At 48.1% G+C, this 25,176-nt stretch overlaps 1 protein-coding gene across 3 annotated transcripts; it reads right to left on the bottom strand.

Annotated features, from left to right (window-relative positions):
* Positions 1–343: 343 nt before the first annotated feature.
* Positions 344–4,545, bottom strand: LOC136461496 (uncharacterized). Of its 3 annotated transcripts, none has more exons than XM_066460761.1 (5): positions 4,324–4,545; positions 3,258–3,362; positions 1,741–3,113; positions 1,297–1,426; positions 344–1,174 (listed from the first exon to the last, which is right to left on the bottom strand). In XM_066460761.1, the coding sequence occupies exons 3-5, from the start codon at positions 3,100–3,102 to the stop codon at positions 513–515; spliced, it is 2,154 nt and encodes a 717-aa protein (XP_066316858.1). In that variant the 5' UTR covers positions 3,103–3,113; positions 3,258–3,362; positions 4,324–4,545; the 3' UTR covers positions 344–512. The 3 variants fall into 3 exon arrangements, with proteins under 3 accessions (XP_066316858.1, XP_066316859.1, XP_066316860.1); XM_066460762.1 differs by having other exon boundaries at positions 4,331–4,545; XM_066460763.1 differs by lacking the exon at positions 4,324–4,545 and adding an exon at positions 3,515–4,299.
* Between the last annotated feature and the right edge of the window lie 20,631 nt (positions 4,546–25,176).

Here is a 25,176-nt window from a genome sequence, read left to right as displayed (position 1 = left end):
GGCAGGATATATACCTGGATGGCTGGATGTCGATGTTGACATGGAACGCCATCACCTCGAAGCGCTAGCACCTGTCCTCCAGTCGGACAGTTCAGAGATGTGCCTCCGTACCTCCATGCGCTGCAGCCACAGCCACCACGGCTGCCACCTCCGTCACTCGCCCAGCATCGCCGCCGCCGCCTGAGCCTTGGGCCGGTCTAGCAGCCTTGGAGAGTGCCTCCGTGTGCTGGGGATCCAAGAAAACAATAGGACTCGGGGGTGGGCAGCGGCTGGGCCTGGGTTGGACAGGACTCTTTCCTTTTGATTTCCGCACAGTTTTGCACAGATTACAATCATGTCGTGATGAAGACATAACTTCTCCGGTTCTTATACTACCACCCCGATGATTACACAGTGGAATCTACTTCAAACCTAACACAAAAATGCAACTACAAGCACGAGTTGTGCCGATGATGTTCGAACTGAAACTACAAGTTAGATTTTCACGATGGCAACAACTTATTGCTTTATGTTTATATGTCAGTGCAGTCGTGCAGACACATGTCCAGAGCAGCTTCCTCAATGAGCAAGGATAGGATGTCTTCCCCAGCATCTCTGACGAAGCAGTCTGTCTCTTCCATGCAAATCAAACCTTGCCAGCTCATGTCCCAAACAGTATTGATCAATGCATCTGTGCAGCTGAGATCCCTCTCCAGCTTCATGTCTAGGCTATCTTTGGTGCCACGGCCGTCTTCACTGCAATATCCTTTCAGATTTCTAATCCCATTGCTGATGTCTCTCAGCAATTCCTCCAGTGAGAAGTATGCTGATGATCTGCGTTTCTGGCCCTGCAATCCAGTGTAACACAGACTGTTTTGCTGGCAGTGTTTTAGTTCCAGTTGTTCTCCTGCTGCGTCCAAATAGAGCTTATGGTTTTTCAGTTCAACCTTGGAAATCCTACTACATTGTTCATTCAGATCCCCATACACATCAATGCCTATGAGTTCAGCTGCTCTGCTAAGAAATGATTTATCATTTAGGAGAAGCAAACTGATCTCATCTTTTATTTCAGCTTCCTTTGTTGGGGTTCTGTCTGTTGATGGGTGAATAGCATCTCCATCAGCTGAACTGATTCTGTAATCATGGATAGCAGATAGCAAAGTTTCATTGGGTTCGCCAGAATCTTTCACGATGTCTGTAATAGAAAGGGGTTGTTTAGTGCAAAAATGTCGAGCTTTAAAAAAGGTGGAAACAAATATATATTTCAGGTTCAGGATGACAATGTGTTTAGAAGAGTGCAAATATGCAGATCCTTACCGCCAAAAGAAGATTCTTCGTCCCAATCAGCACTTGGGCATCCTTCGTCACTAGGTGTTGCGCTATGTTCTGTCGATGGACCGTCAATTTGGTCCAGGGCATTAAAGATCTCTCTTTCTATCTCATAAGCCTACATTATGAGCAAAAGAATGACCAAGGGAATACGTTAAAAAAATATATATACACATATATTAACTTACATACATCACTGTCTGAATGATTTCATCTAAACTAATGTCTTAATGATTTAGCTGAAAACTTCTAAAGCCAAGAATAAGGTCAATTACTTAATTTTCTGAATCTATGGACAAAACGGCAATTTTGGTTTCAATAACTTCTTAGCTTGTGACTGACTATTTCGCATGCTATAAAGGGGTGTAATATGCAAATACTGAATGGAAAATATCCATGCAATGCTGTAAACCCATAAGAAAGGATGCATACCACTATTTCATCAATGGTGGAGCTTTTAAATTTTCTCATGGACACTCTCTTCACTCTGGAATTATTAGGTGGTTTCAATAAGTTGGGTTTCACTGCATCACAAGTACGACTGCTTGTTGATACAGCTGATTTCCGATCACGCCGTTTCACTACTTCCGCATTACGAGATACTGATCCTGCTTTCGCCTTTGCAACATTTCTCCCTTCTCTGTTTCTTTCACTTAAATAAGGTTTTTGTTTCTCCATGGTCTTCCTATTGATCTCAGTGGTCTCATTTGCCTGTTTCTTTCTGCTTGTAGGAGAGACTATCTTGATTTCTTTCGGGGATTTTGGTCGAGCTTGTTCAACATTTGTCTCTCTGTGAATTGATTTCATCGATGCAATCTCATTAATCGATCTGGTATTATATGAAGTGCCGATGCCCTTCTGTGAACTAGTAGAATTCTTTTGAACATTATATTGCTCTGGTGGCAGATTTTCTGACCTAGGCATCTCCGTATCAAGACCAGACTCCTCTCTGAATAATTGTGGCAGTAGCCTTTTTGACTTCGGCCTCTCAATGTCAAACAGTGCTCTTGGTGAATTCGCTGTCTTAATCTTATCGTCTTTCACAGTGGAGTTACCTTTCGGTGAGGACAATCCATCAAGACCCATGAGCTTGGCTACCAAGCTTGGGCCTTTAGACTTTCCAGGCTGTACTGCTGCACAAGATGGCAATGACCTGGGCACCACTTTCTTCTGCTGAGTAGGCTTGGACATGAGATAATTGTTCTGCAAGTACCATGCTGACTGGTTCAAAGAAGCCTGTTCATTATTGGGCACCGACAAGTGGTTCTTCCTGTAGAAACTATCCTTGACCACATTCTTCAACTGATCAGTAGAATTTCTTAACTGCTTGTTTAATCCATCCTTAGCACTTACAGGTAGTACCTGCTTGGCATTTGTTGGTCTCAGGAGGACTTCACGTATTATGGTGTCTATTTCAGGAGACTTTTCACCAGTTTCTGGTCCTCTCTTCTTGTTGGGTAGCCTCATGCTCTGTGATGCAGCTTGGAATCTCTCAAGCATCACAAGGGACTCCTGGAGATCCATGGCGCCTCTTAGGAGGTCCTCAGCAAAATGCTTGGATACCGAGGGCGCCATAAGGTAGTCCCCATGGAATGACATGGATCTTTCCTCCCTGTAACTTTGCGATGTGCTCTGTTCCTGGCCTTGGCAGTTCCGACAAACCGAAGGTTGCAGTGTGACAATACAAGGGACAGCACATTGGACTGTTTCAGGACAGCTGCCATCTTTGCTTCTGGGGGGAAGGCTCTTTGAAAGGGATCTGCAAACCACTGATCTGAAACTGTCTTGATGCATTATTGTATTTTCTGGAGCAAACAGAAGATGGAGGAATAGTCAGATAGTGAGCACTCAAATATTCCATGTGAGGAAAACGTGATCCTGTCTTTTCAGGAGACAGAAAATGGAATTAAAGAAATGATATTTTGGTCAATAAGAAGGTAGAGACTTACATTATCTTCAGACAACACAATTTGTTTAGAAGCTTGTTTGCTTCAGGAGATGGTGTCTATCTGGGCTCTGAAGATTCGAGAAAATGACACCAAGACCAGAGGAAACTGCAAGTAACAGGAGATCTAACCTCAGTATCAGAGGAGAAGATAAGGCTAGACAATTCTTATTCTAAAAAGAAAACAAGAAAAAAAATCAGAGGGGGAAGCAGACAGTTGGTATAAAAATAAATTCTGATGTCGTACGCTTACAAACATACTCTTAGCTTGCGAATTCCTGACATTTGCAAGGAACAGCGAAACCGCTGACCGCTGAATAAATAAACAGGCAAGGCAAGGATAGGTCAGGAAACAGTTGGGGAACTGGTTCCACGGAACATCTGTGCATTTAGTAGCCACCTGAGGTATCCATGACCATGATTGCTGGAATTTCACATGGGACATGTTAAAGTCTCAAAGATGAGGAGTTGCTCACGAGCACTGCTTTTACCAAGATGCAGCAGGAAGGAGTAAGGAGGGTGGTGGTTAGAGATCATTGATTGATCTCCTTGAAACCAGGCAGGCAGAGAAGTGAAGGAAAGGCCCTGCCTGCTGCTGCTGCTATCAGATTGGATTGGGACAGGATCCTAAACCTAACACAGCCGGTCCGGTCCACCCTCAAATTCACAAAGTTGCAGCAAGATCTCCTGCCATGAACTCCAGCTGTACTAATACCTGGACGGCTGGACGACCGGACCAACTAGCGACAGGATGGAAACGGGCCTTGAATCACAACCAAACTGGCAACAAGAGACGACCTAAAATTGCAAGGAAACTACACATTTCTTGACCTCTCTGAATCTGAAGCCTGAATGGACAGAACATTTCCCCTCTGCGCACTCTCCCTGACATACCCGGATACCCCGACTGAAGAATCCCAGAGCATGCTACAGTGAACAAGAGGGAGAATTTACCGAAACGGCGGGAAGGGAAAGGGGCAAGAACTGAGAAAAAGCACAGGCTGCGTGGGTTCCCGCCCCCAAACTGCAAAAATTCTAAGCAGAAGTAAAAAAAAATGAAAAAATGGCACCTCTTGCCTCTTGGCGGGACCGAACTGAACTGAAGCCGCCTGAAGCGCGCGCTCTCGCTGGCTGGCAGCCTGCAGCTGCAAGTGCTTGTGCTTTTGCTGCAGGTAGGAGAAGGGAGCCAAGATCTGTGGGAGGGAGAAGCAGGCCAATGAGGCGAGGAATGGAAGTAGTAGAGAGAGAGAGAGCTACTGCTAGTCTACTGGTACTGCAACTGCTAGTACAGGTATAGGAGACTGGAGGCTCGCTTTGCCTTTACCTCTGGGCGCTGGCGCCACAGTCAGCGGCCGCGAAAGCTCAGCGGCGTCCGGCTTTTGATGGCAGAATTACTTTGACCAGGCAACTGGCATAGGCCATGTTTAGTTAGCCCGTGTTTAGTTCCAAAAGAAGTTCAAAAAAGTGCTACAGTATTTATCACATCGAATCTTGCGATGTATATATGGAGCATTAAATATAGATGAAAAAAAAATTAATTACATAGTTTGGTGGTAAATTGGGAGACGAACGTTTTGAGACTAATTAGTCCATGATTGAATATTAATTGCCAAATAAAAACGAAAGTGCTACAGTAGCTAAATTCCAATTTTCACCTCAACTAAATAAGGGCTTACCCAAATTCTAGAATTTAGCACTATGCAAAAAGAAGATTCCCCGTCACATCAAACTTGTGATACATGTATGGAGTACTATACGTTGACGAAATTAAAAACTAATTGTACAGTTTGGTTGTACTTTGCGAGACAAACGTTTTGAGCCTAATTAGCCAACGATTAGACAATTATTACCTAATAAAAACAAAACGCTACTGTAGCTCAGTAACGCCACGAAATCAGGCGGCGCTGATTCAATGGCCAACTAAACATGGCCATACTCTAGTGGTGATGATATATACTGTAGTACTTATGATGCTGAAGAAGAATCGTCTGGGTCTCAGGCCTCTGTGGGGGCCAGGTGTCATCTCTAGCGGTTATCCGATGATGAACTCATCATCATCATCGTCATATAATAAATAAAGGCTAGACAAGTACGGCAGGGCGAACCACGGGAAGGGAAGCAAAGCAAAGGCCTCGTGTAGTCCAAAAAGTTTTCGTAAAAAGTGCTACAGTATCTATTATATTAAATCTTGCGTTACGTGTATGGAGTATTAAATATAGACGAAAAAAACTAATTGCACAGTTTTGATTGGAAATCGCGAGACAAACGTTTTAAGTCTAATTAATTTATGATTGAATACTAACTATCAAATAAAAACGAAAGTGCTACAATACCTAAATTCCCGAATTCCATCCAACTAAACGCATCCAAAGACGAGGGATCTTTTCGATTCAGACTGTACGTACTCCGCGTGTGAAATCATCGCGGCTAGGCTTGTCTGAACGCACTGGATCTTCTTAGGTAGGAGTAAATTAATTAACGGGTAATTAACGGGGGGCCCGGGATTCATTACTCTTGTTAGTGCTAGTGTAACATGCTACGCCCTTTTCGCTGGGGTCCTGTTTGGCTGACGAGCCGTGACTTAAAATACTGATGACTGATTTGGTGTGAAAAAAAATATTATTTATTGATTGAAAAAATATGGTTTATAAACCAAACAAGCCTAAATAAACGGAGCGCTAAGCAGCACAGTAGCAATCCAGATCCATGGCTCCTAATCCAAGCTACCGGACGTACTGCCGCTGTACTAGATAAGATAACACGCATGCAATGCCACGCAACAACACAGTTTGAGAGATAGATCAGCCTGTTCGCGGGTTCGTAGACGATCGTAAATTTTCAGTTAAAAATAGTGTTTTTCTCTCACACTAAATCAGCCAGCAGTAAATAATTCATGATTATTTATGGCCTTCCGAACATGGTGAGAGACACATTTGCTTATTATTACAACCCCCCCCCCCCCCCTCGGTTTTAAGTCAAACTTGTCCTCCAAATCCAAATTCTTTTCCGAGCCAGCACTGATACTCTGCTCACAAGTACTATATATCTTGTTGCCTTCGTAGCGCCGAATCAAATAAACCGACATGGGTGAGAGTTAAAAGCCGGCACATATTCATTGGTAGGCCTTCGTAGCAGTATGTTGAAGGAAACATTTTTTTGAAGAGGTATGTTGAAGGAAACTAAAACAAAAGGCAGGCAAGAATTTGATGAAGGTCTTCGGAAGCGGAATGCAATCAATATGGCACATTGGCACACATCTTAAGTTGCCACCATATTTTACTAATGGATTTATAAATTTTGTCAGGATCGACAATCTCAATAAACCCCTAGATCAGTCATGTAGCGTATGGGCTACACTAAGGGTCATCAGCGTCATCCGCGTCGGAGCTGAAGGTCTTTGACAAGCTCTTCGACGGCAACCTGACCGTGTCCAATGCCGAGGCGATGAACACGCTCTTCCCTGCCGTTGGAAAGGGCTCGTCCAGACAGCCGCGAAAGACGCAAGGCCACCTCCTAGGTCGCACCGCTGCGTCGGTATTGGTTGTTTCCTTTTATGTAATATCAAAACAAGAGTTCTTTTACAAGAATGGTCCAGCTACGGCTGTGTTAGGTCGACCTCCTTCGACGCTTGATAGAAGCGCGTTGCACATTTGCTTAAACTCTTCTACATAATATAATGATACGCAAATCCTTTGCGTATTCGAGGAAAAAAAGTCCCTGGTGATGGGAGAGGAGATATGTGAATCTTGCCTCTTGGACGAAAATGTATAGCAACATGTGCATGCTCCATCTTCACTGTTGAAAAATGTTTCAGAGATTTGTGCCGCTCACTCTACTCATTGCTCCACACTATTGTTTTGGATGACACATATCTTGATGCGGAAACGCTCGACCACAGGCGTCCGTCCCGTCGGACGTGGCTCCTAGTCTTGCCTTCCTCCTACGCAGCGGACCAGCTTCTAAAAAAAGGAAAAATTCCCGACTCAAACTGTGGTGTCCTCCTCAACTGCTCCAAGCCCCTCATCGCACCGCACCTCCGGCCGACCACGCCACTGCAAGGTCCCACAGCAGGGCGCTCTCTCTTCCCCACTTCCTCCCTAGCATGAAGCGTTTGCTCCGGCGTCTCTCCCGCATGGCTGGTCCTTCCCACGAGACACCTTACCCCTTCCCTCGATGCTCAGCGTGCCTCGCGCCGCACCACCATCTAACGCCACGCCCCCATCCACCTCGCCCATCACATAAGGGGAGGCAGGGGAGGCCTATGCCTGCGTTTGTGCCCCCATCCACCTCGTGTCGTCGGCGGGAAGGGGAGGCTTGCATCACCGCAGTTCCCCACCAGGTAGGCCATGGCCGCCAGAAATGTTGTGTTTTTCAAGTGTTTTAGGCGTTTTCAGACATGTTGTAAGCCTATGTTTCAACTATTTTATTTGTTTCAGATGTACTTCCTATGTTCCAAATTATAAGTCGCTTTGACTTTTTTTCATCTATTTTGCTATGTATTTAGACAAATTATTATATCTAGATACATAGCAAAATAGATGTACCAAAAAAGTCAAAGCGGCTTATAATTTAGAACGGATGGAGTATGTTTCAAATGTTTCATATGGATGTTGCAAAAATAAATCAGAATGTTGCACATGTTTTAATGGCTATACACGTATGTTTCAAGTGTATGTTCCAAATGTTTTATCAATTCTAGAAGAATATTGCAGGTGTTTTATCTGAATGTTGCAAAAGTAGATCTGGATGATGCATATACAAACATGTTGCAAGTATATGTTTCAAGTGTTTTTAGGTGTTTTATACGTATCTTTGCAAGTGTTTCATCTGAATATTGCATATGTTTGAAATGGTATTCAATTGTTGTTCAGACGTTTTTGTAAGTGTTTCATATGTCTTCTTTTGTATGTTGCAACTGCTGCATCTGGATGACTCAAAAGTAGATCAGGTGTTGCACATGGGATGATCGTGGGAAGTGACCAGCGCCGCGGACGACGTTCGAGGCAATGCGGGTCCCCTACAGGTGCGCTCGCTCATAAGCCTGACACGCTAGGTGTCGGGATCATGACCCTGGGGTGTCTTAGGACACCGATTAGTTAGCGGGCCGCATGGTCCGCAACATAGCAGCTAGCAAAGGCCCAAACAACCGAGACCCAACAAAAATAGAGCAGAGCAGGCCAAGCGCTAAGGCCGGGGGTGATCACGATCCCTTCCTCCAACATTAGGCCACGTGATGCTCAAATACACGACCTCCTCCCCGTCACGACCCCTGGGAGAGACAGGAAGAGGTCGAGCCCCACGCGACGTGCCTGTTCTAACGAAGGCAAGCACGCTGCACTGACCCCCTAAAGACTTATGTGACAGCAGTCACCTTGGTCCGATTAGACGCCAACCAAACACCATACCGCACAAACAAGGCAATACCGTACGACGACGACAACAGGTACGACACCCACCATCCAGATACGGACCGATAGGACGCGCGTACGATCTCACCCACTACGAGATGGGATCTATGACAACGGTCTCGGCCTAGAGACCTTCCTGACTTAAGGAGTGCCCCTACCCCAATGATCGGGGTCGTGGCCCTCGGCCCCACGAAGCGACCAGGTGAACAATGACCCAGGGCGGCTACCTATTACGGGTGCGATGCCCTGGGGGAACCTGGAGACAACGACGAAGACCATGATGGACGTCGCGTCTCATAGGACAGCTGGTGAACTATCACCATGGCTATAGTGCTGCCATGGCCAGCACAGTGGCACCACGTCAAATCCTACCACGACGTGGCCACAAGACCGTGACGACAGCCACGCCCGGGCAAGCATCAGAAGATGTTGTAGCTTACAAGCCAAGTTAGATAGGACCTCCCTCAGGCTCTCGACCCTTGAATTGGGGGAACCTTCTCATTATAATGAGACCTAGCCCTAAACTCTATATAAGGGCAGCCAGGGCACCCACTGAAGGGACCGTGACGCCTAAGAGGGGGGTGAATTAGGCAACTTAAAAATTCTAACTCTAAACTATAGCCTCTTTTTCAAACCCTAGCAAAACCTATGCAATAGATAAATTATCTAGATGTGCAACTATGGTTTTGCTAGTGTGTTGCTATCTCTACCGCAAACGTAGTAAAGAAATCAATGTAAATGCGGAAGCTAAAGAGCAAGGTAGAGATATGCAAACTCCCGTCGACGACTCCGGTATTTTTACCGAGGTATCGAAAAGCGCGCAAGCTTCCGCCTGGTCCTCGTTGGAGCCCCTCGCAAGGGCCAAGCTCCTAGTCGGGTAACTCCGTAGATAGCCTCGGGCCTTCCCCATGCGCAAGTGGGTCTCCGACGTGCCTTCCAGCGAGCCTCTCCCCGATGCTCCCCGCCGTCTTCACTATCAAGCTTCTGGCCGAAACACCGCGGGCCTTGTTCCCTCCGGTACACAGTGGCGGCCACACCACAAACTCCGGTACATAGGAATGGAAGGAGTAGAGAGACATAATTACTTTGACCAGGCAACTGGCATACTCTAGTGGTGATGATATATACTGTAGTACGTATGATGACGAATAAGAATCGTCTGGGTCTCAGGCCTGTGTGGGGGCCAGGTGTCATCCTCTAGCGGTTATCCGATGATGAACTCATCATCATCATCCATCATAATCACCCATCATATATAATAAATAAAGGCTAGACAAGTACGGCAGGGCAGCCCACGGGAAGGGAAGCAAAGCAAAGACGAGGAATCTTTTCAATTCAGATTGTACGTACTCCGCGTGTGAAATCTTCGCGGCTAGAGACCTTCCCGACTTACGGAGTGCCCCTACCCCAACGATCGGGGCTGTGGCCCTCGGCCCCACGAAGCGACCAGGTGAACAACGACCCAGGGCGGCTACCTACTACGGGTGCGACTCCCCAGGGGAACCTGGAGACAACGGCAAAGACCATGAAGGACGTCGCGTCGCATAGGACAGTTGGGGAACTATCACCATGGCTATAGTGCTGCCATGGCCAGCACAGTGGCACCACGTCAAACCCTGCCGCGACGTGGCCACAAGACCGTGACGATAGCCACGCCCCGGCAAGCATCAGATGACGTTGTAGCTTACAAGCCAAGTTAGCTAGGACCTCCCTCAGGCTCTCGACCCTTTGATTGGGGGAACCTTCTCATTGTAACGAGCCTTGGCCCCGAACTCTATATAAGGGCAGCCAGGGCACCCACCTCGGGAGATCTTCACATTCTTCATCCTCTATCATTCCATCCATAGCAGCAGGTCTCCTGGAGCTTCTCTTCGGGCTGCCCCTCGTCTAGAATAGGTTCTACCACCTCTTTCACCATTCTTGCACACCCCATTGTTAGAACTTCAGAGCATTCAAGCGAGGAACACGATCTCGATCTTCTCTGAGACGGGACATAGGGTCCCGACCTGAACCAATATAAATTCTCGTGCCTATTAGATACAACCATCGTCTTACTAAAGCAGCGCGATAATCATATGAATTTACTAATCCGGTTTACGAAACACTGACACTTCGCTCGCTCCATGTACGGGCTGCATCCGGAAGCTAGCGTTCGGATCGGACACAGGTCCCGTCTTGATGTTGTGTTTTGACGGTCGGGACAGCACATGCTCAGTCGATCTCGTGGGTATCGACTGGTGGTCAATTTTTCTTATTCTTTGCAAGTCCGGGTTTTCTAGGACCAGTAGACATGCCCTTGCTCTCAGTTTTTGGTCAGTCATCCATGCACGTCCACAGGCCAAGATACTCTTGCAACTATGCAATGCAAGCACGTCGGTCCCACACCGTCTCGCACCGTCAGCACTGGCACTTAGGACGAAAACAAACAAACGGATCAGTCGGGACAAGCTCTCTTCCATTTTTCACTTTTATTTATATTTTTATTTTTTTGAGTGGAATTATATTTTTATTACAAAATGAAACCAATAACAAAAAAAATGGGTGGATCAGACAGCCCATGTTAAGGCCCCGTTTGGCCAGGCTCCCGCGGGCTCCGGCTCGTGCACTGTAGCGTCATGTCGGTCGTCCACGAGCCGATAGATGCTAACGGGAGCCGGAGCCACGGGAGCCAGAAAAACGAGCTTCTTTGGCTCCGGTGGTATCAATGAGAGAGGAAAGGAGGAGAGAGAAAAACGGCTCCGGTGAGCCGATAGGCCGGTGAACAGTGCGGGAGCCGGAGCCGCCGGAGCTCGGCCAAACGGGGCCTAAATGGACCAAATCCCACGATGCTTCTGCATGCTGTGTTGCTTGTACAAAGACTAAAGAAAGAAAGAAAGCCTAGTTAGTCCACGATTTGGCAACGTTAAACGGATTCTGTAATTTGTTTTTTTATTAGTATCCGAACACCCCATGCGACGCTCTCATATGACACCACGAAACTTTAGGCCCTGGATTTAAAGGCCTGACTCTTGCTGCTGCTGCTGCTGAGCGGCACGGAAAATGAAGTTGATGGATCTGCTGCCCAAAGACAACTGGACAAGCACAAGCTCTTCCACAGACTCTGATCAAATTGTTTCTTTTTTTCTAGAACACCCATGGACTGAACCGGAGCAAATGTGACAGACTGCTTATGTGTTTGTTTCTGGCTCAGCCTAGCTGACATTGCAATGCGAGATCATTCATTTGCTTTGCACAAGCTCATTAGCATGTTCACCACAAGCATTAGGAAAGGACATCAGTAGAAGCTTCGACAAGTAGAACAAAAGCAGTATAATGGTGCAGGCGGCGTAACTGTTGTTTATCAAGTGGGTCGATGTATATGTAGTCAACGTCGTCAGGAAATCAAGGTACTTATGTGTCGCCACGGGCGTAACTGTTGTAGGGTCACAGTAGTCAGTCACATGAGCCCTCGGCCAATCCATACATACACGTGGCTGGACGCATTGCCTTCTGGTATGAATAGTTTTGGGATCTCTCTAGATTTTTTTAGATATATTTTAGATTCTTTTATCTAAATATGTATAAATAAAATATCACTTAAAACCATTTTAAAATAGAAAATGGAGGTAGGTTGAACGGTTCGAAGAGTTGATTTTTAATTTTTTAGAGTTGGACGAGGATGGAGGGAGACGAGACAGTTGGGGGTTGAGGCAAAATGAACTTGAATTTTTTTAAATAACATTGTTTAATGATTAATTGGAAATGTAGCATTTGATCAAAAGAGCTGCAAAAGTCCTATCGGCTCCTGGGACGCCGACAGGTCCCACTGCCGCCCGCCAGCCGCCGAAGCTCGGCTCGTACGGCACAGTAGTCGATACTGGCATATCGTCCGCTCGGGGGCCCACAAGGACATGTCGGCTCTCTGCTGGTCGACTGGTCGCCATACAGGTATTGGCGGAGGCTGCGGCTGATGATGATGATTTTGGTCCATGTCCATCCGCTGCTATTGCTTTGGTGTGGCGCTATTATTACTAGCATTTGCAAGGAAATTTTGTTAGTCGCGTCGGTTTTCCTTGCTGTGGTTCTACGTGCTTATGTTGTTCCTGTGTGCCGTTATCAGCAGGTTAACAGTCTAGCGTAATACTTACTAGTAATAAAACACGATGAATCGGAAACATTAACTCACTGACTGATACAGGCACAAGCTCGATTGACGAGTCTTCTCTTCTCCACCGTTGTTGCAATCCTTGGTGCTCCCACACAGTTTCGAATTTCGATTCACTTGTTGTGTGGACTGAAGGAGCTGGTACTGACAAGGAGAGAGGCTGTCTGACAGTCTGAGAACAAAAATCTGACACTATTCCCCACGTTCATGAACAACTCAAGCCATACTTTTCTAGTAAGTCGTTGACAAACATGGCTTGGGACATGGGAATGCGATATCTGAACTGTGAAATGTGATGATGGAGTGGCGCTGAACTAAGTCTGAATATATATCCGGCTACGGCCTTCCAAGGTGCTGTACTCTACTCTGAACATTGACGCAACATCTTCAGAATTTCTAGTACCAGCCGCCGCCGCCGGGTTGCCGACCCGTGCAAAAAAATCAACGCGGATGGATGATCTAATGCAGCGTATAGTTTCTTTTTTCTCTCTCTTTGGGTTTTGGTCTTGTATTCATGTGTTTTTTTCTCAATCACGCAAAAGATTTACACGTTTTTATATTAAGAACGGAAGAATTGTTTACGGCCTGCCCTTTAAACGCTCTAGGGGGCAAGAATGAATCACAGATATGCACCGACCCTCCCTAGATTACATTGAATACAGGACCAAACTGGCTGCGTTGCGATTGCGGTTGCGATGGATGATCTATCTGATCGGATTGACCAAACTGACTGACGTGACCCAGCCGCTAACCTGCATCAACAATATAATTTTTTTCTCTGACGACCAACCAAAAGCTTGCACAAGCCAAACCAGATCAACGATTCGAGTCGCTCCAGCTGACATGTTTAATTTGTCGGCGGTTTTGTTTGCTCATGAGGTTGACGTGTTAGTTTTACTCTAGTTACGGGTGATTAACGAGTCAGCATATCGAGGACTTGTTTAGTTCCTCCTCCAAAAGTTTACATCCTATCCCATCGAATGTTTGGACACATGCATTGAGTATTAAATATAGACTAAAAAATAACTAATTGCACAGTTTGCGACGAATTTGCGAAACAAATCTTTTAAGCCTAATTAGTCCACGATTTGGCAATGCGGTGCTACAGTATCGCATGTGCTAATGACGGGTTAATTAGGCTTAATAAATTCGTCTCGCGGTTTACAGATAAATTCTGTAATTTGTTTTTTTATTAGTATCCGAACACCCCATGCAACACTCTCATGTAACACCACGAAACTTTAGGCCCTGAATTTAAAGGCCTGACTCCTGCTGCTGCTGCTGAGCGGCACGGAAAATGAAGTTGATGGATCTGCTGCCCAAAGACAACTGTACAAGCAAAAGCTCTTCCACAGACTCTGATCAAATTGTTTCTTTTTTTTCTAGAACACCCATGGACTGAACCGGAGCAAATGTGACAGACTGCTTATGTGTTTGTTTCTGGCTCAGCCTAGCTGACATTGCAATGCGAGATCATTCATTTGCTTTGCACAAGCTCATTAGCACGTTCACCACAAGCATTAGGAAAGGACATCAGTAGAAGCTTCGACAAGTAGAACAAAAGTAGTATAATGCTGCAGGCGGCGTAACTGTTGTTTATCAAGTGGGTCGATGTACATGTAGTCATCGTCGTTAGGAAATCAAGGTACTTATGTGTCGCCACGGGCGTAACTGTTGTAGGGTCACAGCAGGCAGTCACATGAGCCATCGGCCAATCCATACATACACGTGGCTGGACGCATTGCCTTCTAATATGATATGAATAGTTTTGGGATCTCTTTAGATTTTTTAGGATATATTTTTTTACTATCTGTTTGAGCCATATCTAATTATTGGAACTTTGTAAAAATATCTTCACGGGTTATAAATGTCTTTTTATTCATCTTATCTCAATCTATCTCTAGGATTTTTTAAAAATATTTAAAAGTTTAGAAACATTATCTAGTCGCAAAGGCGAAGCGAATTAGAGGGGATGCATAAATGATGAAAATTTAGATACAATCTTTGTTTTTATCTGAATTAATGAAATATATTAGACTTAGCTTTGACCCTACTCTTATCAGGTATATATTAGATTCTTTTATCTAAACATATATAAATGAAATATCACTTAAAACTATTTTAAAATAGAAAAGGGAGGTAGGTTGAATGGTTCGAAGAGTTGATTTTTAATTTTTTTGAGTTGGGCGAGGATGGATGGATGGAGACGAGACAGTTGGGGGTTGAGGCAAAATGAACTTGAATTTTTTAAATAATATTTTTTAATGATTAATTATAAATGTAGCATTTGATTAAAAGAACTGAAAGTCCTATCGGCTTCTGGGACGCCGACAGGTCCCACCTGTCCGCTGAAGCTTGGCTCGTACGGTACAGTAGGCGATATAGGCATATCGGTCTCTCGGCAGCCGACAAGGATATGTCGGTTCTCCGCTGGCCGATAGGTGGCCATACATCCGCTGCTATTGCTTTGCTGTGGTGGTATTATCACTAGCATTTGCAAGGAAATTTTGTTAGTCGCGTCAGTTTTCCTTGCTGTGGTTCTACGTGCTTATGTTGTTCCTGTGTGCCGTTATCAACAGGTTAACGGTCTAGCGTAATACTTACTAGTAATAAAACACGATGAATCGGAAACATTAACTCACTGACTGATACGGGCACAAGCTCGATTAACGAGTCTTCTCTTCTCCACTGTTGTTGCAATCCTTGATACTCCCTCACACCTCACAGTTTCGAATTTCGATTCACTTGTCTGGACTGAAGCAGCTAGTACTGACAGGGAGAGAGGTTGTCTGACAGTCTGAGAAGAAAAATCTGACATTATTCCCCACGTTCATGAACAACTCAAAGCCATACTTTTCTAGTAAGCCGTTGACAAACATGGCTTGGGACATCGGAATGCGATATCTGAACTGTGAAATGTGATGATGGAGTGGCGCTGAACTAAGTCTGAATATTTATCCGGCTCCAGCCTTCCAAGGTGCTGTACTCTACTCTGAAACTTCAGAATTTCTAGTACCAGCCGCCGCTGCCGGGTTGCCGACCCGTGCACCAATGAAGTTGTTTTTTTAGGTTTTAGTTTCGTAAATAGCATTTTTTTTTGTTAAGCTAAAGCTGTCTTAGAAACTTGTTTCGCAAAACAACTTCAAGTGATAGACCAAGACAATAAAATGGCTGGACTGCCCTTTTTTATTTATTTTATTTTTTCCCTCATCTCCGGTCCTCACAGGTGTCCCCAACTCTTTCTCCCCCCCCCCCCCAAGCCGGTCGTGGAGCCGCACGCGAGCCGCACGAAGTCCACGAGGCCGCAAGCTCGGCGGTGAGCCTGAGGCTGCGAGCCCGGCGGCCGCGTCCAGGCGGTCCTCACACCGCGCGCTCCTCTCCGATGCTGCACTCAGTGCCCGGCATGGCAGCGGCGCCCGCTCTCACGTACGGCACGGCGGGGGAGCCCGTGCTCGTGTACGACACGGCGGCGGCACCCAAGCCCGGTGAAACATCCTTAATTTTTCTTGAAGGGAAAATCCACAGAATAAATTTTAAGATGATAAAACCAAGAACTGATTCCATCATATTATCATATTTCAGTCGATGTCACAGTCATATATCGTAAGATTACAAGAATACAAGATATTACATCACTGGGGAACACACCTATTACAGAGTTAATCTAGCGGAAGACTATCGAGTGAAGGCTCCTCCTTCACGGGCATCATCAGAGTTGGCGTAGTGCAGCGTAGATTTCATCTCCGAACCAAACTTGAGCGTAGGCACGAGACCTCCTAATTCTTCTAAAGTCAGCATCTCTGAGAAGCAGGAAATCTGCACACCGCTAGATGTGTGCAGGCCATGGTCAGCACCGATGAGCTTTAGTGAAAAAAGATAAACAAGGGATCTGGCGATCCTAATATTTGGCTGTGGTTTGCATTCTTAGCGCATGAGAAGTAAATAACAATAATAATATAATAATAATATCCAATTTTTAACACATTCACCACCACACCATCCATGTCCATCCACCAACCATCCTTCCCAAACCATCTCCACACCACCACACCATATCTCATCTCACACACTCAGGTCGACAGGCCAACTCCCTCTCGGTCTTGTCTCAACGGCCCACAGCCCCCAAGGCTCACGACCGGAAAATACCCCAACCCTGGAGGGAGGACAGAAGGACTCATCTCCTATCTAGTTTAAGCGAAACCTAGGAAAGGTCCATAGCCGACAAGTCGACATATGTATCGATCGATCAACCAAACACTCTGCAGAGGTTTTACATACCCACAAGATAGCCATCCTCGACGGTGCCCCGTCTAGGTAGATTTCGGCCGCTTGCTAGCCTAGAATGATGCCACCATACCTCTCAGCCCTGGAACATCCCAAGTCTAGTCTGGGATGGCTGATACTGTGAGTCGTAGACAGAGCCGGGGGCCACCGGATGTCAAGAGCCGGGTCCACAAGGCCTCCTGAAGTCTCGGAAGGGTGTGGGGGAAACTGCGCGCCCCGTACCTCCTTGCACACGTTCGCCTAGCAGTAGTGACATCGCTCTACCAAGTTGTCCGACCGTCCTGCACCATATAGGGCGAGTGGGATGTAAGGATTCCCGGTGAGTCTGAGTACTAGTAAGTCCTTAGGGATTGACCAAGCCAGAATGTCTTCATCAGGGTTTCCATTTTACGTGCCACCACAACACCTCTACCTCGGGCTCCACCTCTCCGAGGTTCACACCTAAGGACACCTCCAATTACCATTTACCCGCCATAGGTATTCCATATCCAAGTGCCCAGGTAGCACCACATGGCAAGACTCGCCCCAGGCTTGTCGTTATTCCAGCTCGATCGACACAACCCTCACTCTCCACGCGCCCAAGACACACGCAGCACGCTCACACACCACCAAGTCCGGCACCCATAGCCAAACCCTTCCCAAGGGGTTCACCACCAGCATCACATCCCTGATATAATGCGAAGTGAAGTTAATAATAAGTATAGTGGTGTAATATGCAAGCAAGTAGGCAAATAAGCATATCTAAGCGAGCGAATGCGCAAAGCAAGGTGACGTGGTAGAGTGGGTTGCATCAGGGTAATAATGGCTCAGGTAGTAGCATGCATCAAAGTACTAGCAAAGGAATAATTATGAAGTGCTAGCAGTTCTAGATATTTATGCAATGTCTAATAGGATTCTCTAAAAGAGGGTGCCGCCATGACACCTGCGATGTAGAGGTAGTAGTGGTACAATTCTCCATTCATTGGTGTTCCATTAGCGGGGTCACCTCCTCCTGCGTTGACTCTATTCCGCAGTCCTTGTCGTCGTCCACGTTCTCTTGGTCCGATCGTCAGCTACTCCGCGAAGAGACACGCAAGGCAAGAGAGCACTCAACACTCAAAAAGACGACAAGACGCAGGAAAATCCAATAACATCAGCGAGGTAATAAGAGATACACGGCTTAGCCCTCTCGGCGGTTGTCCGATTTCCTCGGGCCAAAGAATCACAAGTGGTGGTTTGCTAAGCACAAGCTTAAGTCATGGCCAAGCCAGTATGGCTTTAGGATAGATGGTTTAAGCCAAAGCTTATCCATAGCAACACCATGGCTCACGACCTTCGATCCGAGCGTCATGGAAAGGACGGGAATCGGGGGACGGGCCCAACAAAGGAAGAACGATAGGGTTCAGCTCTTATAGTCTTATCCCGTGAGTCACTATTAGATACAAGAAGCAGACAAGAATGAATAACACTATTGTGACTTGGCTCCAATGTACTTTGGCTCATCTGCTATGGTAGAAAGCGGTAGCGCAAAGAGATTGGGCAGCAATGGGTTCTCTCGATCCACATGACATAATAACGTCGGGAGCCGAGAGGAGAGTTGCTCAGCAAATCAAAGAAGCGGGGGTTAGCTAGGCACATCCATGTCATGTTCTCAGACACATCTTCGGGAAAGATGGTCTTAGATGGTCGATCAGGTCGACACGCACGGGTCCAAGGTATGACATAGACTATAGCTTCGCTAACTAAAAAGAGATAGTCCGGTCTTTGATCCAATCGCCATGGACAAGGTGGGATCGAACAGAGCGGGCTAATAGGGCAATAACAGCAAAGAACAGAGGTCTGCTCCTTCCAACACACACGCCTCGACAGAAGATAGGGCATCGAAAGGAGCGACTCACTAAAGAATACAAGTGCGCAAACCACTCATAGGGTACCCGACCTGGGTGCACTGGCACTAAGTCATCTCTCTGATTCATAACGGTGCGGTGGTCACCGCAAGAATCAAAGAAACACGATGGTCGAACGGGGTACAAGCATACAAGGGCTTGTGCACGAAGAAGCAAACAAAAGCGAAAGAAAGGCGTAGCTCTATGGTCATGGCGAGGCGAACTCGCGGCCATAAGCTACACCAACGAGTTGGCACCCATCGTTCCACGATTGTTATCTCTAGGTCATCTCCCATAGGACTTGGTCATGGAAGGCTCAAGGCGTGCGGGTGATATCCGCATCAATGTTAGTATCGACATCGAATCCATCACGACCATGTTCTAGGGCCGAAGGTAGGAGCTAACACTCATGGTACTATGAAGTCAACTAAAAAGCGAGGGGTCGAGTTACACTCAGCATCACGATCATGGCGAGATGGATCCCACGATCGTAACATCCGAACGAGGTATGATCCCTCAGCCGGCTCGAAGGCTCGTCACACAGGTAACAACACCAACAATCAGCGATAAGAACCAAACACAACCGAAGACGCAACAACTCGACACGACTGCGGAGTAGCACATCCCATAGCGAGGGGGATGGGTAGACCTACATAAGGGCATGGTGCAGACAGATATAGATAGATCAAGATCACGTATTGTAAGTGTACGAACGAGTATAAGAATGAGCAGGAAGGGGCTTTCATCGGTGTCGGGAGTGGCGTTCGACTAGGATTCGACTTCGTGGCAAAGATGAAGATGACCAGAGGCAGTTGTGACTTGTCTCGGAGGGTTGTGGCTTCTTCTGGCCAGCTGAGGCTAGCTACGGCCTGCTGTGGCTAGTTGTGGCTTACTACGGCTTGCTGTGGCTGGCTACAAGTGGCTATGGTTGGCCAAAGGCTAGCTATGGCTGGCCGGGCATGGCAGTGACTGACTAAGATGTGCCTACTGCTGTCATACATAGCTAGGATTGGCGACGAAGGCGTTTCGCAAGACGGTAGGGCCAGACCGTAGGTCTAAAAGAGAGACGAGTATCGGTCTCGTATTGTGCGGTGTAGAATGGGTAGACAAGGACATTTCCATGGCGTAGGGCTTGATTTTAGAAAAATGTGAGAATTGGTTTCACATTTTTCTGAGGTCGTATGAATTTTCTATGAATTTCCACAGTTTGGATCATTTTTCGGAAAAAGAAAAAGGATGGATTTTCCTAGGATTGACACATGGCAATGTAGGATTGGTCCAGCGGTAACAGTGTCTAATAGGTGGGCCCTCGGTATTGGTCACTAACATGTGGGCCCGGTCAACGGTCATCGTTGACTGGTCAACAGTCAACAGTGACTAGGCTCTTAACGGGCTCAGGTGGGCCAGGCTTGGGCCGAGTTGGGGGCTGGTCCATGGTGGACGACACGGTGTGGCCTAGTGGAATGCTGGGAGGGTTCTTGGTGGACCACATCCACACGGGTGTAGCTGAGTGCGGTGCATCATGCACCCAGTGCACATGGTAACGGGGAAAAAGGGCGCTTGGATCCCCTGTTTCTACTCCGGTATCTCACCGGCGGCAGGGCATGTAGGGTTGGTTCCGGTGGGGTCCTGTGGCTGGGTGGTGCGTGTCGCAAGGCCACATGGAGCATGCTATGGGGTTTAAAGGTAGGCCTATAGGTAGCGGATCCGGTGACCAAGACTCACGGAGGAGTCCACTACGGCGTGAGAGACGCGGTGGAGCTCCGGTGCGGTCTGGTCGACGGCAACAAAGGGGTTTGGGCAGGCTAAGGACTCAACCAGCTAGGTGGCTAAGTGTGGTTGGCCAAGCTAGAGTTCATTGGCATGACCATGTCGAGCGTGGTGGCCGGAGACAAGCGGGATGTGCACGGCACGGCGGCGCCCTGGAGCGCGTCCGCGCCGGCGAGGTGGAGGGTAGTCGAGGTACTTGGGCTCCTCTTCGGCCAGGGGCTAGAGCGGGGTGTGTCCCACATTGGGGCAAGGACATAGAGGCCATTCCTAATGCCTAGGTCTTCATGGTAGGGCCGGAACGAAGCAGCGCCATGGCGAGGTTTGGCCATGGCAAGCGCGGCGGGCACAGGGCGGTGGCGCCGGTGTTCCTGAGCCACCAGGGCTTGGTAAGGCATCTTCTTGGGCTGTGCGTGTGTAGTGCATGTATGCATGTGTAGAGGGGCTCTAGGGGTGCTCGATGGCCCTTCCTCTCAGAGCGAGGTGGCTGAAGCTAGCAGGGACGGTGATGCGGGCGGCGCTCCGAAAGCAGCCGCGATGGCGCGGTGGCTACCGCCCAAGGCATCTAGGGCTTCTATGGCAAAAGGGGAGGTGCTTGGGGCATTCTGAGGCATGGCCTACTCAATGGATAAGTCAAGGGCGCCACTGATAGCGTGGTGTGTCTAGAACGCAGCGATGTCATGGTTGGCTATTGGCCACGGCAGTACATGGTGGCGGCTGCGTTCTCGGGCGTCATCGGCCTGGCAAGGCAGGGCCTTGGCCATGTACGTGGGTGCGTGCGTGCGCGTGTCCAGGGGGCTCAGGTCCGTGCAAAATGGTGCGTCGTCCAGGGATGCTCCGGGGTCAAGTCGGCGTGAGGGCAGTGCCGGCGTCGAATGCCGGGATAGGCAGGCAACAAGGGCATGAACAAAGGTGGGGGCTTGGGAGTCCAGTGCTCACCGTCGGGCTTGGTGCCGGGCGTCCGCGTGGTGCAGGTAGGGCCCGTCGTAGGCAGATCATGCGGTGGTGGTCGGGTGCAGGGGAAGTTGATGGTCGACGTCCCATGTAGCAGGGCGCTGCACGACGTGGTGGTTGGGTGCGATGTCGTGGCAAGGAAGCAATGTCCATGGTCGGTAGAGCTGAACGACGTGAGGTGGAGCATGAGCTCATGGCAGCCTGCGGTGAGGACGTGGACGACGTCGTGGCACAGCGTGAGGTTGTCGACGTCATGGCGGAGCAGCTTGCGGTCGTCATGCTGGTGGCGTGGCACGGGGGTGGAGCACGTGGTCGCTGGCGGCGTGGCCAACTTGACGTCGCGACACAGACAAAGCGCCATGCCCCAGGGTCATGGCTAGCGGCAGCTGCTCGGCATGGGTAGAGGTGGGCTCCCGATGACCCATCGTCGAGGGCCAAGGCCACAGGGCACCGTGGCGGGCACTGCGCTTGGCGTGGCTGCGGTTGACTGCGACGTCATGGTCACGACTCCGAGGCAGAGGTGGGTGGCGTGGACGCAGCAACCAGCGAGGAGGGCTCTAGGCGCTGTGCCCAGACTAGAGGGCAGCGAGGACGAGAGGAAGGGAGGAAGAAGGGAATGGCGGCGGCTACAACAGGGAATGGAGAGGATGCTGGCTGCTTCGTCCTTTTATAGCGACATCGGCTAGGGTTCTGATGTGATGGACGGTGATGAGCCTCAGCTTCCGTACATGTGGACACATGGCGCATATCAAGCAGCACGGACGCCGAGAGGGAGCAGGTGAGGGCGCTGGTGCAGAGGCATCGTGTGGTTTGCCTTTGCGGGGCGGCGGCGGTGGCGCCTGGGAGCAACTTGCTCCTAGGGTTGGAGTGGGGGCGCCGGCTTCTTCTGTGGTGATGTGGGCGTGGCCGCACGTGAGCTAGGCCTCGGCCTGCTGGGCTATGTACGCGCGCATGCGGGTTGCGGGCGAGCGCGAGCGCAAGCTGGGCCGCATTGCTAGCTAGGCCAGGAAAAAGGGAGAGAGGTCGGGTGGGCCGGCAGGGCAGTGGAGGGCAAGCTGGGCCTGTGCAGCTAGCAGGCTAGGCGGGCCACGGGTGGTGCGAGTGGGTCGATGGCCTTTTCCATTTGCCCATTCTTTTTCTAAGTCTTTTCTATTTCTTATCACTATATCTAATGTACTCCATGGCTCCTATACATGTGTTGACGTGTTGCCAACATATACAAACCTTTATGGGGGTCCACTAGGGTTCTAGGGTCCACGATAGGGGTTGGAAACACACGAGCGTTGATATCATAAAGAAGTTGATTGATTGAGTGAATTGGATCGGAGGATTCGAATGAGGTTCAGGGATATTGGAACGAATCAAGAGAGGTAAAGGGATTCATAAGATATTCTAGAAGGGATCAAAAGGATTTGCTACGGACTTGCGCTCTAACACAAAACCCTACCTCAACCAAGAAACTCCGGCAAGCTCCTACAAGCATTACTATATGTATGCAACAATTTATTTATAAATTGTTCTCAGTTTGACCTAGGTTTGACCTAGCGTCTACATGCTTCACTCATTGTGGGAAAATTTTTAAAAAGTTCGTATTTTTGGCTTCTCCAAAAATCCGGTTTGTTACACCCGGTGAGGCGGCGCGCCGGCTCCTTCGCCCGGCCGTATCCCGGCAGCACCCATAGTTCTCGGTTCTGCACCTCCATCACCCGGCCGGCTCCCCCGACGGTGGTGCCCCCGGCCTCACGCGGGAGCCACAGCGGCTACGCTGGGGAGCCTCCCGGAGGCTGCTCGCGCAGCAAGCCCCGGAGGCCTCGATGGTCGTGACCCGAGCTTGATGGCCGCAGTCCCATGTAGTGGCGAGGCTGCATGACTGCGCCCTAACCCCGACCTCTGGTGGCGGCGAGCCTGCACGGCCGCGCCCCAACCTTCGGCGATAGGTCGCCCATGCGGCGGCGAGCCCCAGCGGCTGAGCCCCGACCTCCACCAACTACGCTACAAGCGCTCCGACGGCATACCCGCGCATGAGACTAGGGACAAATTGGACTTGGGTAGGTGCTAGGGCCCACTTGTGCAAGGTAAAGCTGGAATAAGCTACTATTTTCAGCTTCACCCCAACTCTTGTCTTTCAGGTTGGTAAAAGAAGTCGTTTTGGACAATGACACGGTCTTCAAAACACAACTTTGACTTTTTATTTTTATAAAAATGCTTATTGGAAAGTGTTGTATGTATACTTTTATGAAAGTACTTTTCAAGACCATATGATTTTCACATTTCCAAACTCAATTACTTAAAAGTTATTCATGATTTATATTCTCAATGTTTGACCCAAGTCTTGTTCAAAATGACTTTAATTACCAGTATGGAGGGAGTACAGATTTTACCTAATGGCATGTAGAAAAATTCACCATAATATAGCTACGGATCATTGTAAAGAAAGCATAAAAAATGTTGCTACGAACTTACAGTAAATTTAATTTGCCAGCATAATTACAATTATATGGGAGTGATCAGATTGGTTGTTGCGTCAGCCTAGTCAAAACTTTGGCCACAGAAGATGCGGCACTGCTAACGCCTGGACGTCCGGATGCTCATCGTTGCAGTCCGTTCTACACCTAACGTTGTTGCTCCTAGGAAACTACGGCCCCACTTCATGCCTCTATTCGGACGCCCACGTCCCCTCCTCTTACCACACCCGCATGTCGCGCGAGGACCGTCTGTGCCCCTGCTACCATCGCCTTCCACTTTCCTGCACCCGCTGCTAAGCAGTGCTGAGAGGTCCTTGTTTGGTTTTGGTAATTCAGTGATAACTTAGGTGGACTAATTATGTTTAATGTGAGATAGATAGGTGATTAGTCCACATGTACATCATGTGTGAGCAACCTTTGCATGGAGGTGAAATGACATGAAGATGTTGCAAAGCTCACACGTGCGATGAAGAAACTTATTGCATATGAGACATGACATGGAGTCATGTGATCAAGGTGGAGAAGATCAAGACAAGACTTGGCTCGATGGACCGGTTGCAAGTGTGAAGGGCAAGTTGAGTGATGACTTGGCGCCGATGGACCGAAGCAACGATGAAGAGCAAGTAAAGTCAGGATCAATGAACCAATACGGTCATGTGATGATATGAAGTGGATCATATCATTTGGTGATTATTTGGTGCATGTGTTGCATCAATAATGGAGGAGATCGAATAAAATGCGCAAGGCAAAGGTATAACCTAGGGCATTTCATTTCACTGGTCATAGGCATGCAGAGAAGTTGATGACCGGGTTTAGGATAGATGACCGTACTATTAAGGGGAGCAAACTTGTTTGCATATCGGTCATCTAGTGCCACTTGAGCGATCTAACTTTGCATACATGTTAAGATCGAGTGGCGTTGAGAAAAGAGTGCTAATCCTTTGGGAAATATTTGTGAAAAGCTAACAAACATGCATAAGGTGGTAATCACTTGGTGGTGTTAGCACTTTTGCAAAAGTGAAAAAGTTGGTGAAGA

This window comes from Miscanthus floridulus, chromosome 6 (genome assembly GCF_019320115.1).
Source record: "Miscanthus floridulus cultivar M001 chromosome 6, ASM1932011v1, whole genome shotgun sequence".
NCBI classification, from domain to species: Eukaryota; Viridiplantae; Streptophyta; class Magnoliopsida; order Poales; family Poaceae; genus Miscanthus; species Miscanthus floridulus.
This window is presented reverse-complemented; position numbering and strand designations above follow the sequence as displayed.

Coding starts and splice junctions, on each gene's coding strand:
- LOC136461496 (XM_066460761.1), bottom strand. CDS start 3,102: ATGCATCAAGACAGTTTCAGATCAGTGGTTTGCAGATCCCTTTCAAAG. Junction 1,427..1,740: donor CCACCATTGATGAAATAGTG/GTATGCATCCTT, acceptor CTCATAATGTAG/GCTTATGAGATAGAAAGAGA. Junction 1,175..1,296: donor CGAAGAATCTTCTTTTGGCG/GTAAGGATCTGC, acceptor TTTCTATTACAG/ACATCGTGAAAGATTCTGGC.